Source organism: Bombus impatiens, unplaced genomic scaffold (assembly GCF_000188095.3).
Source record: "Bombus impatiens unplaced genomic scaffold, BIMP_2.2 scf_0144, whole genome shotgun sequence".
Classification (NCBI taxonomy): Eukaryota; Metazoa; Arthropoda; class Insecta; order Hymenoptera; family Apidae; genus Bombus; species Bombus impatiens.
The window spans coordinates 631,590-644,299 of record NT_176563.1 but is presented as its reverse complement, the minus strand read 5'-3'; the positions used below and the strand labels follow the sequence as shown (position 1 = coordinate 644,299).

At 36.7% G+C, this 12,710-nt stretch overlaps 1 protein-coding gene across 1 annotated transcript in view; it reads left to right on the top strand.

Annotated features, from left to right (window-relative positions):
• LOC100745368 (mannosyl-oligosaccharide alpha-1,2-mannosidase IA-like) overlaps positions 1–12,710 on the top strand; it is a 66,835-nt gene that overhangs the window by 46,303 nt on the left and 7,822 nt on the right. The window contains exons 2-3 of the mRNA XM_012382150.3: positions 4,091–4,270; positions 8,141–8,354. Coding sequence (XP_012237573.1) covers positions 4,091–4,270; positions 8,141–8,354 — 394 coding nt within the window. The remainder of the gene's footprint in view (positions 1–4,090; positions 4,271–8,140; positions 8,355–12,710) is intronic.

Here is a 12,710-nt window from a genome sequence, read left to right as displayed (position 1 = left end):
AAAAGAAATAATAGTACGATCCTCGTTCCCCAAGCTGCAGTTTCACCCTTCTCGTGTTGTTCTTAACAGTAATTTTCAAATTTCTAAGTTTTAAAAATTAGTTCAACTTTCGAAAATTCTATGCTCTAAAATACATGCTATTGTTTCTGTACATTTATTACCTTAAGAGAATATATAATTACAAAAGACTGTACTTTAAAATACTTGAACAAATATAGCCGGAAATGAGCGAAATAAAGGAAGAGAGGCTACAATTTTCCAAGGCGTTGAGCAACGAGATCAATCTGGAAAACGGAAAGAGAGTTCCAAAGGAGAACGTAGAGCAAAACGGCTGCAGACAGTTGGTAGCTGTGAATAACTTCATAACTCTCTCTAAACTAATAATAATCTTAGCTCATTAAACACAAGCTGGAAACTTAATCGCCGAATTTCCGCCGCCCCGCAAATGTCTGTCCTCGCAATGCACAAAGCCGGATGCGCAAGTTTGCTGGAAACTTTAAATCTCACGTGTTTATCGTATCCTCGGTGTATTCGCCAACCCATCGGAATTGAGTTTTCTATGGTAAAATAATGTATCGAGCAAACACGCGTTATAAACTTACTAACTTGATTTTACTACGTTGCGTTCGAAGTTGTCTATGACTTGTACGAAATTAATTAATTAATTAATTAATTAATTGGTTTTACGAAAACACAGTCTCATTTATAATTTCGAAATGTTATTGAAAAAAGTGTACAACGCAACGTGTATATACATTGCTAGATCGAGTTAATATTTAATAATATTTATCAATTTCGGTCACATTATCGTCGAAGAAAATTTTTACTTCGAAGGTCTTCTAAGGTTGAAAATTAAAAATGATAAAGACGATGATATCTTTAAAGACGATAATTATTTTTTTAATATACTTTATATGCAGTTATGTTGCTTTAATATATTTATTATCGACGAAAGTTTCGCGTTCGAGGATAGTTTTCGACACTTTTTAAAATGTTTCTGAATTGCGTCACGTACGAAGCAAGATTGACAGTATTTCTGAAGAAATTGAATGTAAAAGTTTCAACGAGACAAAATAGAAATTAGCTTTCTAAGATCGTAAGCGACGGTGATTCCGTCATTCGAAAGGCGTAAATTCGTTGTAAATTCGACACGAAGGTGTTAATTTGTATTAATTAGAAGTTAGTTGTAAAGAAAAACAATTCGGTGTAGTCCAAATTGAGATGCTTCTTGTAGCCTCGGTCTTCTGCAGTCTGCGTCGTAGACGTGTTTCGCATAATGATCGAACGAGTCGCGTGCATTCTAACTAATTCGCAATTCCTTCGATCCATTCTAGTTTCTTTGTGAATTCCCAAATATTTCTGTTAAAAAACTAATCGAATATGTTATATTTCATATTCATTTGCTCGATATATAAATTATTCTAAGAGATCTTTTTTCTAATTTCATAATGTTCAATTTGTATATCGTATATATTAATGTACACTTACTTCCAGTAGATATAACCAGAATACCGGAATTGCCTATTCTTTGCGTCAAAGAAAGAAAGAATAACGCTAAATCAAATCTTACGTCTGTTTTCAATCCATTATAAAACCGTACATTATTTTCCATAGTTTTATAATGCATTTACGATTTTATAATGGTTTTATGATTGTCGATCTATTGCAAAACTATGATAACTTTCACTCGATAGTTGCTTCTTACGCCAAATGAAATATTATATTTTCTTTTGTAAAATGGGACATAAATATAACTATAAATATGTAAGAAATGTGGCTGCCTTTTTATCGCTGCAATCTCCTAGATTGTCGAAAGAATTTATATTAATTTAAAAATTTCTTTCTTTCGTTCGCCACTGTGTCTACTGGCTACATTGATACAAAGTGTATCCTATACGTGTAACGATAAATCATTGTCTCGAGATATTCGATCAGCTGTAGAAACTCGTCTCTTTGACGAGACCATTTCCACGCATAATGATTATTTACATCGAAGAGACGGTGGACGAGGAGAAGAAAAGCGAAAAGAAAAAGGAAAATGAGAATGGTACTTAACTAAAGAGCGTCTGGAAAAGTAATTGCAAGGCTCGCAATTGCCAGGATGAGTGGCGGACAGAGCGAAGACAAATTATCGAGTATTCGCTGTAATTAAACTTAATACTTCAGCGTTAAGTATGCTATTAACGACGTTGCGTTGCCGCAAAGGCGCAGTAGCATAATCCCTACGAGCTTCTCGTGCGTTCCACGCACGTAATACAGTCCGCATGGTTTCTCATCAACCTCGCGATAAGCTTCATAAATTTTTTCCCAGCTGAAAACACCGGCCCAGTCTTCTGCAGCAACGTCTGTTTTAACTGACAACAAATTACGCTAGAACAATTCCGCTGAATGCTAAAACGTTCTCGTAGTCTTGCAAATCTTTTTTCAGCTTTTGCAAACGGTAATTAAAATTTTTATGCAGTTGTTCCCCTAACTGGAGCATGTGTGTGTTATCCTTTATGAGAAGCTGAATATGTTACATCATTTTTAAGCAAAGAATAGGATAGTTGTTCTGTTGTCGCGCGAAAGCAATAGATCGTACGTTTAAATTGTTTACAAAGAAACTTACCAATGTTGTATTATCATAGTTACGATGCGAGATGTGTTAAATTTAATACGTTATTAGATATTCTATTATGATTAAAATGTAAATTAAGTAATATAATTAAATACATGCTAATATGTAGGTTTCAATTATTACTGTTGGAATTTAATATGTTAGTAAATATTCTGTTTTAATTAAAATGAAAGTTAAGTAGTATAATTAAATACACTGCGATATATAGGTTTTAGATATTACGGTAGTTTATCTATCAGTTAAAAAAGTGTTTTAAGAACTTACAAGTTCTTGGAAATTCAAGGATTTTCCAAGATGAAGATGAAAAAATCCAATATATATTTTTATTCTATATATCATATTTTATTTATATAATATATCGTGTGTCATGTATTAATCTCCCTTGAAATGGATCTCTATCAAGATCTAAATTATTTTTATCCGTGATTTTATTTAGCGAATATTAGTGTGATAAAGAAAATTATGTTTTTTAGTATCTTTTTATAATTTCATTCGATGGAATAAATCATTCGTATTTTTAGCAATGAAATCATGAGAAGCTAAGCAGATTTACGTTTCGTTATTTAAAGACCCAAGCGAGAAAGCCACGCGTATGGTGTTGTGTACACCCCCATTAGTAAGGAAATGGCTAAATACGACGTGAAATGTAAGCAACATGAGTTAATGGAAACAAGCAAAGGGAAAATATACAAAGCAGAAGGAAACAGTCTGATTTCACAAATCCATGTTGTATGAAACCATAACTGAACACCAGGACTCAGGTGTGCAAACCAACTCGGATTTTCCCCTCCTTTTCTAATACTTCCAGTACTATTTCAATTTTATTTGAAACCAAGAAATATAGAACTATTACTATAAAACTTCAATCTCCTTCTGTATTTAGCCACCGACGTGAAATAACACACTTGTATTTACAAACTGTAATTTATTGTCTCGTGCAAACATATAAAAGTGCAATACTTATAACAATATCTTGACATTACTTTGATAATCGATCTTCGAAATTGTAACACGATTGCACAGAATCGTATTGTAACAAGTGAGAATTCCTGGATCACACCTTCAGTCACTCGCATGGCTAACAATTTTCTCGAATTTTCTCTGAACTCTTCTTCTTCAAACTGATCTCTAAAATCGCAATTTCGATCAGCGTTACGTTGTTTTAAACCTAGAAACAGTGACTTTAAAATTATGGAATTTACTCCTTACGCGAACTCTTACAACAGCCTACGGGCAATAAAATCTTAAAATCGAGTTAATCGCAAATTAATCTAAATTAGTCTTGAAGCGAGCGAAATCGGAGAAAACCACAAACGCTGAAATCGAAGCTGCAAAAACGAACAAAATCAAATCTGCCCGCTCGCCGCTACACTTTCATATCTGGCAGCCGGCCAGTCGAATTAGCCTCTTTTTCCCTTTGCAGCAACGTTAGACCTGCATTAATGAAACCTTATTCTTGTTCTTTTTTTCCAGAACTCGGAAATATCCCTCTTCGAGACGAACATTCGTTTCATGGGAAGTCTGCTGGCGTGTTACGCTCTCACCGGGGACGTGATGTTCCGGGATAAGGCGGCTCAGCTCGGCGAACGGATGTTGCCCGCTTTCCAAACGGAAACCGGAATTCCTCATTCCCTCATCAATCTCCATACCGGGGTAAGTTCGGGGATTTCGCGGTTACGACGTCGGCCACGGTGCTGACAACGGCATGTTTTAATGTTAATTATTTCTGACGTGACCGTAGTGGCGAAATTTACGCCTCCCCTGAAATATTCACCGGGGCCAGAAACGAAGGATTAACGACGCCGATTGCCGGTGAAACGTATCGCGGGAAATTTCGCGGGACGGAAACCTGCTGCCGTCAGAACTCTTCAGAGCTCGGAACGTACAGGGAGACGCCTTTTACAGTGATTCCCTTTTGGCGCTTTCGCGTTGCTTGAACTTTGTGTGATTAATGTTGGTGGGATTAGGAGTTTCGCGGGAATTGCGAACTAGGGAAACGCCGAGGTAGATGTTAGGTTCGGTTCGCCAAGTGCTGGTGGTCGAAGTTGAAAGGAGCGTGTGGAGAATGGGAGAGGGGCAAGTTGGCAAGTCGCGAACCAGAGAATTTGAATGGTGGCAAGTGAGAAAGCAGAAATGGAAAATTGGATGTTTGGAATTGGAAATTGACAATTCGAAGCAAATTGACATATTCGGATACGAATCTTTTGCTGTTAGAAAAGTGAAAAGGGACAATTGAGAGTTGAAGATTCGAGGTTGAGCATTGTTATTCGAATGGTGGAAATTAAAAATTGAAAGTCGAAAGTTAATCGATCATCGGATATTTAAAAGCGGGAAAGTAGCAGTGGAAAATTGGAAATTGGTCATTGGAAGATCGTGTGGAAGAAACTGACGATCGAAAATAGATTCAATTTTGAATTTGAGTTGAAATCTAAAGGGTCAACTTTAAATACTGTGTTAACTTTATCAACTATGAGTTGAAAGTTAAGACTAAAATATGGAAATTTCAAAATCAAAAAGTCACAGTTAAAATTTAAAAATTTGTAAAAAATTAACGAGTGAGATACTGAGAGCCATCAATTAAATATTCCAATTAATAAGTCAGTAGTAATTGTCAATGAACCATTAATAGTCAAACATGAATAACCTTTGCTTAATTAATAATTAGAAATGCAAACTCTTACACTCAAAATTTAACCAAACTTGCCTACATCTGTTAAACTCTCTTTCCTCTCAAAAAATTTCGCCGAAGAAGAACGCAAATCTCACGCTGTACAATCAGATAATAAGAAGAAAGGAAAGATGTGGCACTTACATTTCAATAAATTCGTTTTTCTTTGTTTCATGAATAATCATATATGCCCGCGACAACAAAAAAGAGTCGGAAATATCTTTAGCAAAGGCGGTAACTTCTTGATGGTTTTTTCACACGCATTAGAAACGAGAGAAAAGTACATTCGTTGGTTTAAATGAAACGATTTCAGCAAGTCACGTTCGCCAAAGTGACGAGCCAGAATTAATATGCAAATTCTTAATTGGACGAATAATGGAGCCGCATTATTCCGGTGTTCCATCACTTTGTTCATTTCATTATATTCTTCCAACTTTTTTCCATACTTTGGTCGTCTTTCTACTTTGGACTTCCTCTTATCATTCTTATATTAAGTTGATCTATATGAATCATCGTTTCCTTAAAATTTAAATTTGGCGCGCTAGCACTGTACATTAAATTTTATCCTATCATGAATTATTATCGAACGCGCCAGAGGAGAAAAAATATGCTGTAAATTATGTATCATATTGGTAATATATTATACATATATTGTACATTATAAAAATGGATGTAATATTAAACATTGTGAAGATTTTGTATAAAAATGTTAAAACTCCATACGAATTTTTGATTTCATATGAGTTTAAACTTCATATAAGAAGATCGCAGGATTATCCTAATTCTCTGGATCTCTTAGGCATTGAATATGCATGATTTATAGAAATTTTCGTCATCTTTAATAATGGTTTATAATTGATTGCGTATTTAAATTTGGAAAATATATCACGAAAATTCCTGAAAACGTACGCTCAGCATTTGGAGAAGATGAAAGGCAGTGTCTGTTCAGTTCAGATAATTTTTTAATTTATAAATTATTTTATAAACGTATGTAAAATGCAAAAAAGCTTAGGAAAATTCACAATATCGTCATTTTACGAACATCGTCGTAAATTATTTCTGTAGTATTATTTTTTCCCCGAATCTTCAATTTCATATTTCACTATTTCTCCTTGTTTTTTCCAAAACTAGGATTTTCGTCCCACGTTCGGTGTGGCAGTTCAAAGTTTTGACTTTGAAAATCTATTTGTTTTATCTTTAACCTGTAATATTCTAGCTTCACCGGAGTCTTTCCCTCTACGCCCATTTTCGTTGCCCTTCGATCCAATTTTTCCGCACCGAGCGACACGAATACCGGTCCCGACGGCTTTTTCCCATTTTCCCTATGGAGTACTGTAACACCGTGAAAACCATGGCTCGCGAATTCGGCTGGGAAACTTCGTCACCCTGAATGGAAATCCGGCTGAAACTGTTTTGTTTCACGCGACACGAAAAGTGCACTAAATAAATGTCGAAATTAAATTCGATCTCTTCTATGCCAAGCTACCGAAAAATTTCAATCAAGAGAACTATTTCTTTTTTTTTTTTTTTTTTTTTTTTTGTGAAAATCTAATTTAAGGATGTATGCGTTAAATATACGAGTTTATTTCATTGTTAGCTCTTTTTATCTTAAAAAAATGAATCATTTTGATTGGTTTTTTTTATTCCAAAAAAAAGTGAATGATTTTCTATAGTATACCAAAGAAAAATTTACGTAATTACAATAGTATTACAAATTATCTCTCTGTAACACCATATGAGTTGGAATTTGTATATCCATAACTGTCGATGTTCTTAACATTTTGTTTTACTTGCTTCATCACTGTGCCGTTACATCTTATTAGCATACCATTATTTTCGCACAAAACAATCTTCAACACTTATTTTCTATAACACCTGTCAATAACAATTACTAGTTTCTATTCTACAAATATCCACAATTTCTATAGCACATATTTCTAACAAGCATCAATCTCTAGATCTCAAACTAAAATATCAGACTATGATTAATCACAACTCTTTTCACTCATACAATCAAATTCAAATTCGAATCACTGATAATTCCACTCTCTCGTAATCGAGCAAAACGCACTTAACAATCGTCAATTTCTACATTCCAAATTAAAGTTACAAGACTGAACCAATTGCAAATCAGTTGCCTTATAATCGAACAAAATTCTGAACGGTTAAGTCTAACAAAAGTGTGTAAAACCAACGATACCTTAAAATCACAATAATTCTATCCTATCAGACAACACCGAGATAGAAAGCAGAGTTTCACCGTTAGATTTCCCGGTCGATTTTTCGCGAGGCAATCAGCGATCGTTTCTTTCCATATTCCGACGACCTGCCACTGAAAATTCGATTAAATTTCGCACCGGTAACCGAACGTTTTCATTATTACGGTGGCTGGTGGTAATTTCCGTGGCGTAGGTTAATATTTATCTTCGCTGGCGAATAGAACGAAGCGTGTTCGTTTCGCGAAGCTTTGCAACCATCTCTATAAACACGGTCGGTGGCCGTCTTTGTTATTTCGTTTAATTGGATCCGTTTGATTCGATCGCGGCCGACTTTCGTCGCTGATTCCGCCTATCTTGCAGAAATATTACCTTCCTTCTCTCATTTCTAACTTCGTCTCGGCATTTATCATCACGATGCATAATTAATTTCTCCGATTATCTTTGGGTAATTTTCATTTTTTTAATCACTGTCGAATGATTTTCATCATTAAAAGATAGAAAGAATAAAACTCTAAACCTTACCGCCACCATCGAACATAGATTAAAATGGAATTTTCTGGTAAACGCTAGTGCTAGGGTTAAGGATAAATAATAGCGAGGACTAACGGAGACGATGTCTCATTGGGAAATTTTCAGGCGAGCAAGAATTATGGCTGGGCGAGCAGCGGGTGCAGCATCCTCTCCGAAATTGGCACGATGCATCTCGAATTCACCTACCTCAGTGACATCACGGGCAATCCGGTTTTCAAGAGCAAGGTCGAGAACGTGAGGAAAGTGCTGAAGAACCTGGAGAAACCGAAAGGACTCTACCCCAACTATATTCACCCGAAGACTGGGAAATGGGGCCAGCGTGAGTTTTTTTTTTTTTTTTGTTTCATTATTATTTATTCGTCCAGAAAAATTTTTCGTTTACCGTAATATTTGTTCCTTCGAACCAAAAAATTCGTTCCTTTCACATTTTTGCGTATCATTAAAAGTAACGGATATATCACCTTGTAACAGAATTATTTGGGCACCCTGTATATGTACTGAATTCCAATTTCTGTTTCTTTCGTCGTACGTGTCTCTATCTGCGTGTTATTCCTCAAGCAACCCACGCAAGAAACCCAACCACTTAATAACAATAATAAATCTTGGTCATACTTGGTACCCAGCATCCCCCGAGTAATCCCATTGCCGCGTTACTTAAATCATTATCCGCATCAATTCCAGCGGCAACGATCGGTTTGCTGGCAAAAACACCAGGTTAATTATTCTTCTCATGCTACATCGCACCTTCATAAATTTCACACGTACCTAATAAGAGAACTATCTTTCAGAGAACCACCGGTAATTCTCACGGTGGGACGTGAACAAAACGACCAGGCATGCGCGAACACAGTTTCACGATAAAATCATTCACCCCGCGAGCGATCATCAAAACGTATCCTCGATCAATATGAAAGACGGAAAAGGAAAAAATAATCACGGAAACACGAACCACGTGAAAATTATCTGGATCCTTCTCGATGTATATAGTTCAAATGAAAGCTACAAAAATTCAAGAAGGCTATAATTTTTACCATTTCTTTTTATTCTGTTTCGTTCTTTGTGCCATTTCTTTCTTCGTTGAATCAAAAATATCCAGTCGCTATTTAATACGTTTTACATAATTTAATAAAAGGAGGAGATAAAAGATACGAGGAAGCTTAGATATTTTGACATATTTTGAAAAATATGAAAATGCTTGGTAGAGTGTTTCAATCACGAAGAATAATAACGTTACTACTAGTTTCTATCTTGAAAAATGTACATCTTCGTAATTACCTGCGTCAGATTATTAAAATTCTAACGATACTCCCTTTCGTCCGCCAAATTCCATGGAAATGAACAAAACCGTATTTCCCGAGCTACCAGTCGATCTTCAAACGCACTTCGCCGCACAATACCAAAGAAACAACTCGAACAACAAAGCTAAAAGGTGATGTTTTGATCAGACAAAAAGAATCACAGAGAAAAAGGAGATCAAGTTTAAACGCGTAAAAAGAAGGGAAAAATTCGAGACGTGGAATAACGATGGATGTCGGATGTAAATGTAGCCGATGCTTTATTACTGTAATTTCATTTAATAAATCTTCACGCGTCCGGAGAATTTCGGGCAAAATAGATTTTTAATCTGACGGCTATCAATTATATCGGTGGAATAGTTTCGATGGCGACAGTGGCCGAGCAGAGATGAGAAGAGGGGGGCAACGAGAAGCGAGAAGGTGTCGACCCTGTTCCACAAGCAGCCACCGGTGTCCTCAGTTTCCTTTTGTGCTCCCGTCGCCTTCCGAGGAGAAGGTTACCTCTCATGGCCGGCACTCTTTGCACCGTCTCCCCCGAATATCGCATTTATCATACCGTGCATCCCCTCGGGTGCTAAATCCTCCTCTTCTCCCGTTGTTCCGCCGACTTCGTGCTCCTCCTGTATTTTCCTGTCGCGCGTATGACGATCCCTGACGAATATTTATCATCGTCGTAGAACCGACCATCGCCATCCTTCGCGTTTCTTCTCAAATCCTCCGGTTCTATCTTTCCTCTTCGTTTTCTTCCTTTTTTCCCCTCTTCTTCCTTCTTTGTCTTTTCCTTAGTTTTCCTCTTAGTTTTCACTCTGCTTGCTTTTTCGTTTGTATTCTTATCATTGCACGTCTTGCACGTTGCGATTCTTCGTTCGTCCAAGTTCCGGATTCATCCAAACAACCATTAAATTTACGATTCTATCGATTGGTGAGAAGCGAGAATCACTTTATCGCAAGAACAAGGTTTTGGTCAAATATAAGATGTTTGATATATACGATGTTTCATACATCGTACATCGCATTGGCTTTTTCTTTTTTTGTATACTCGTCTCTATTCGTCTTTCTCATTGGGTCTTCTCGTTCATCCAAGCAGCCATCAAGCTTCGAGTCTCCTTAAATTTATGGTTCTATTGAATGTCGAGCGTCGCGAGGCTACTTCCAAGAGGAAACTTGGGCCAACTAATTACCCGCTCAGCTTGTATTCTACCCTTCTGATATCTGAATGGCCAACGAGCAGCTGCGAATAAGACTCTTCCCTTCGAGTATGCTTTTGTATTACGTTCTTTGAACACATTTTCCGATATTGATGGTTTGCGATACTGCGATCAACGACGGAGGAATGTAGATTAGGCGGACGTAGCACGAAGTTCACATGTTTCGAATATTTGCGATGAGAAATATTTTCAGTGATTCTATGAGTGAATCATCGAGTAGTTGTCGTTTTTAACCCTAACGCGGTTCTCCAATTTTTTAATTTCTATCTTGTTCCCATTTCGACGTACAAATTAGGTTTGCTGTATTTGAAGTAAACGTCTATAACGTAGAATTATACGCAACAATGTTTTCATATTTTACTCAAGCTTGAGATATTTTTTAATGCTAGAAGAACACAATTGGATCGGAAATGACTGAAAGAACACAGAACACAGAATGAAATATGTATCTTTCGTTTCATTTCTATGTCGCTATCACGATTAGCGTAGATCTGTTCATTCATTCGTACGATTTAATAAATCTACAAATTTACATTTCCTATACATGGTTGGTGCAATTTTACCCCAGGATTTGTAAAGTTCAAGTACTACAATTGAGTTTCTCTCAATGACTGGACTTCCTTCGCTGAGACTCCGTTAGAAGCTAAAGAGAATTATTCTGATGTTTCTGCAGTTCTGTTGTAAAGAACGTCTAAAACAGAAAGGAGGACTAAATAAGAGAACAGGGAAGAATAATACGTTTCATCCAGAAGTCTGTTAGTGGTTTGAAAAAGGCTATTTATTTAATAATTTCGTGCTTCAAACGTAGAGACAATGTAGCTCAAGTTGAAAGAAGTATTCGTAGAAATTGGATGATTAGAGAATATTCTAGGATACACGTGAATGACACACGGTTGGATAAGCAGTAATTTTCTATTTAGTACAGTATCCACTTTAAATATCGATTTCCCATTTAATTATTTAATATCTAGTTCGAGAACCTAATTGAGATTTTCCCTCCTAACAAAAGTATTCAATATCTACCTCGAGTATCTAATCGAAATTTCATTTCCTATTATATTATCCGATGTATCTACTGCAAATATCTGATTGAAATCTTATTTCCGAAGAAATTTACTTTTCTGGAACATTAACGAAATGGAAGCTTCTAGATATTATAGTGAATAAAATTACAATGAACAGCATCGAAGATGGATAAAAATAAAGCAGGATATGCATCCAAAACACTTAACCTTCCTCTGTTAAAGTTATCCATCGGATAAAACAGTTCAAACTTCATACATCCCACGAATACGTAGAAACCTGCACCGATCTGCCAATATCGTGCCTCGAATAAAATGTTCGAGGGGAAATAAAAGCAATAAAAAATCCTGCTCATCGAAACCTCATTTAAAAGCGCATAAACTTTCTCTAATAAAATTAACCATCGAATAAAATATTCGAAACATCGTATTTCCAATAAATGCATAAAAACCCACGGTCTATCGATATCAACCGTCAAATAAAATATTCGTAATGGAATAAAATCAATCAGAATTTCAACACGTTGAAATCTCGTCTAAAAACACTTAGCTTGCCTCTATTTCGATTGCAATCGTCTCCCTCGCGTTTCTCTTGCAGCATGAAGAACAAAAAGGGGTTGCAGGAAAACGAAAAGGCTCGACGCTCGCAGCAGCCACGAACTGCAGAAGAAGAGTCACGAGAGTAAAACCGCCCGAGCTTTTTCTTTGTCCCGTGCCCTCTCTCAGACGAGTTGTCGGAGTAGCCCTCTTCTTCGTGCAAAAACCTCGCGGATATTCGCGTGCAAATGCCAGCCTCCACTATCTTCCGTACCTTCGAGGGCCTGTAGAGCTTGAGTGCTCGACCATTTCGCCGTTCGCTGTCGTAATAAAGCACCACTCTTCGAATCGTCGATTTCAACGAACGATTTCCAGCGTAGGTCGTCCCTCGGCGTTATTAATCGCTATCTCCTTTGAAAATCCGATTGCTTTGAACAACGATTATACTGGAGAGTCGCGAAGTCGTTGAATGGCGTTCTGTAACCGTCGAAGGGTATCGGTGTTCGTAAATACGATGAGAAAGCTGCTTCAAAGTAATTGTCTCGTTGACTGAAAGTGGCTGGAAACGCTTTCTTCGCCGGTTTGTCCGCTTCGTTTTCCAGTCGAATGGAAA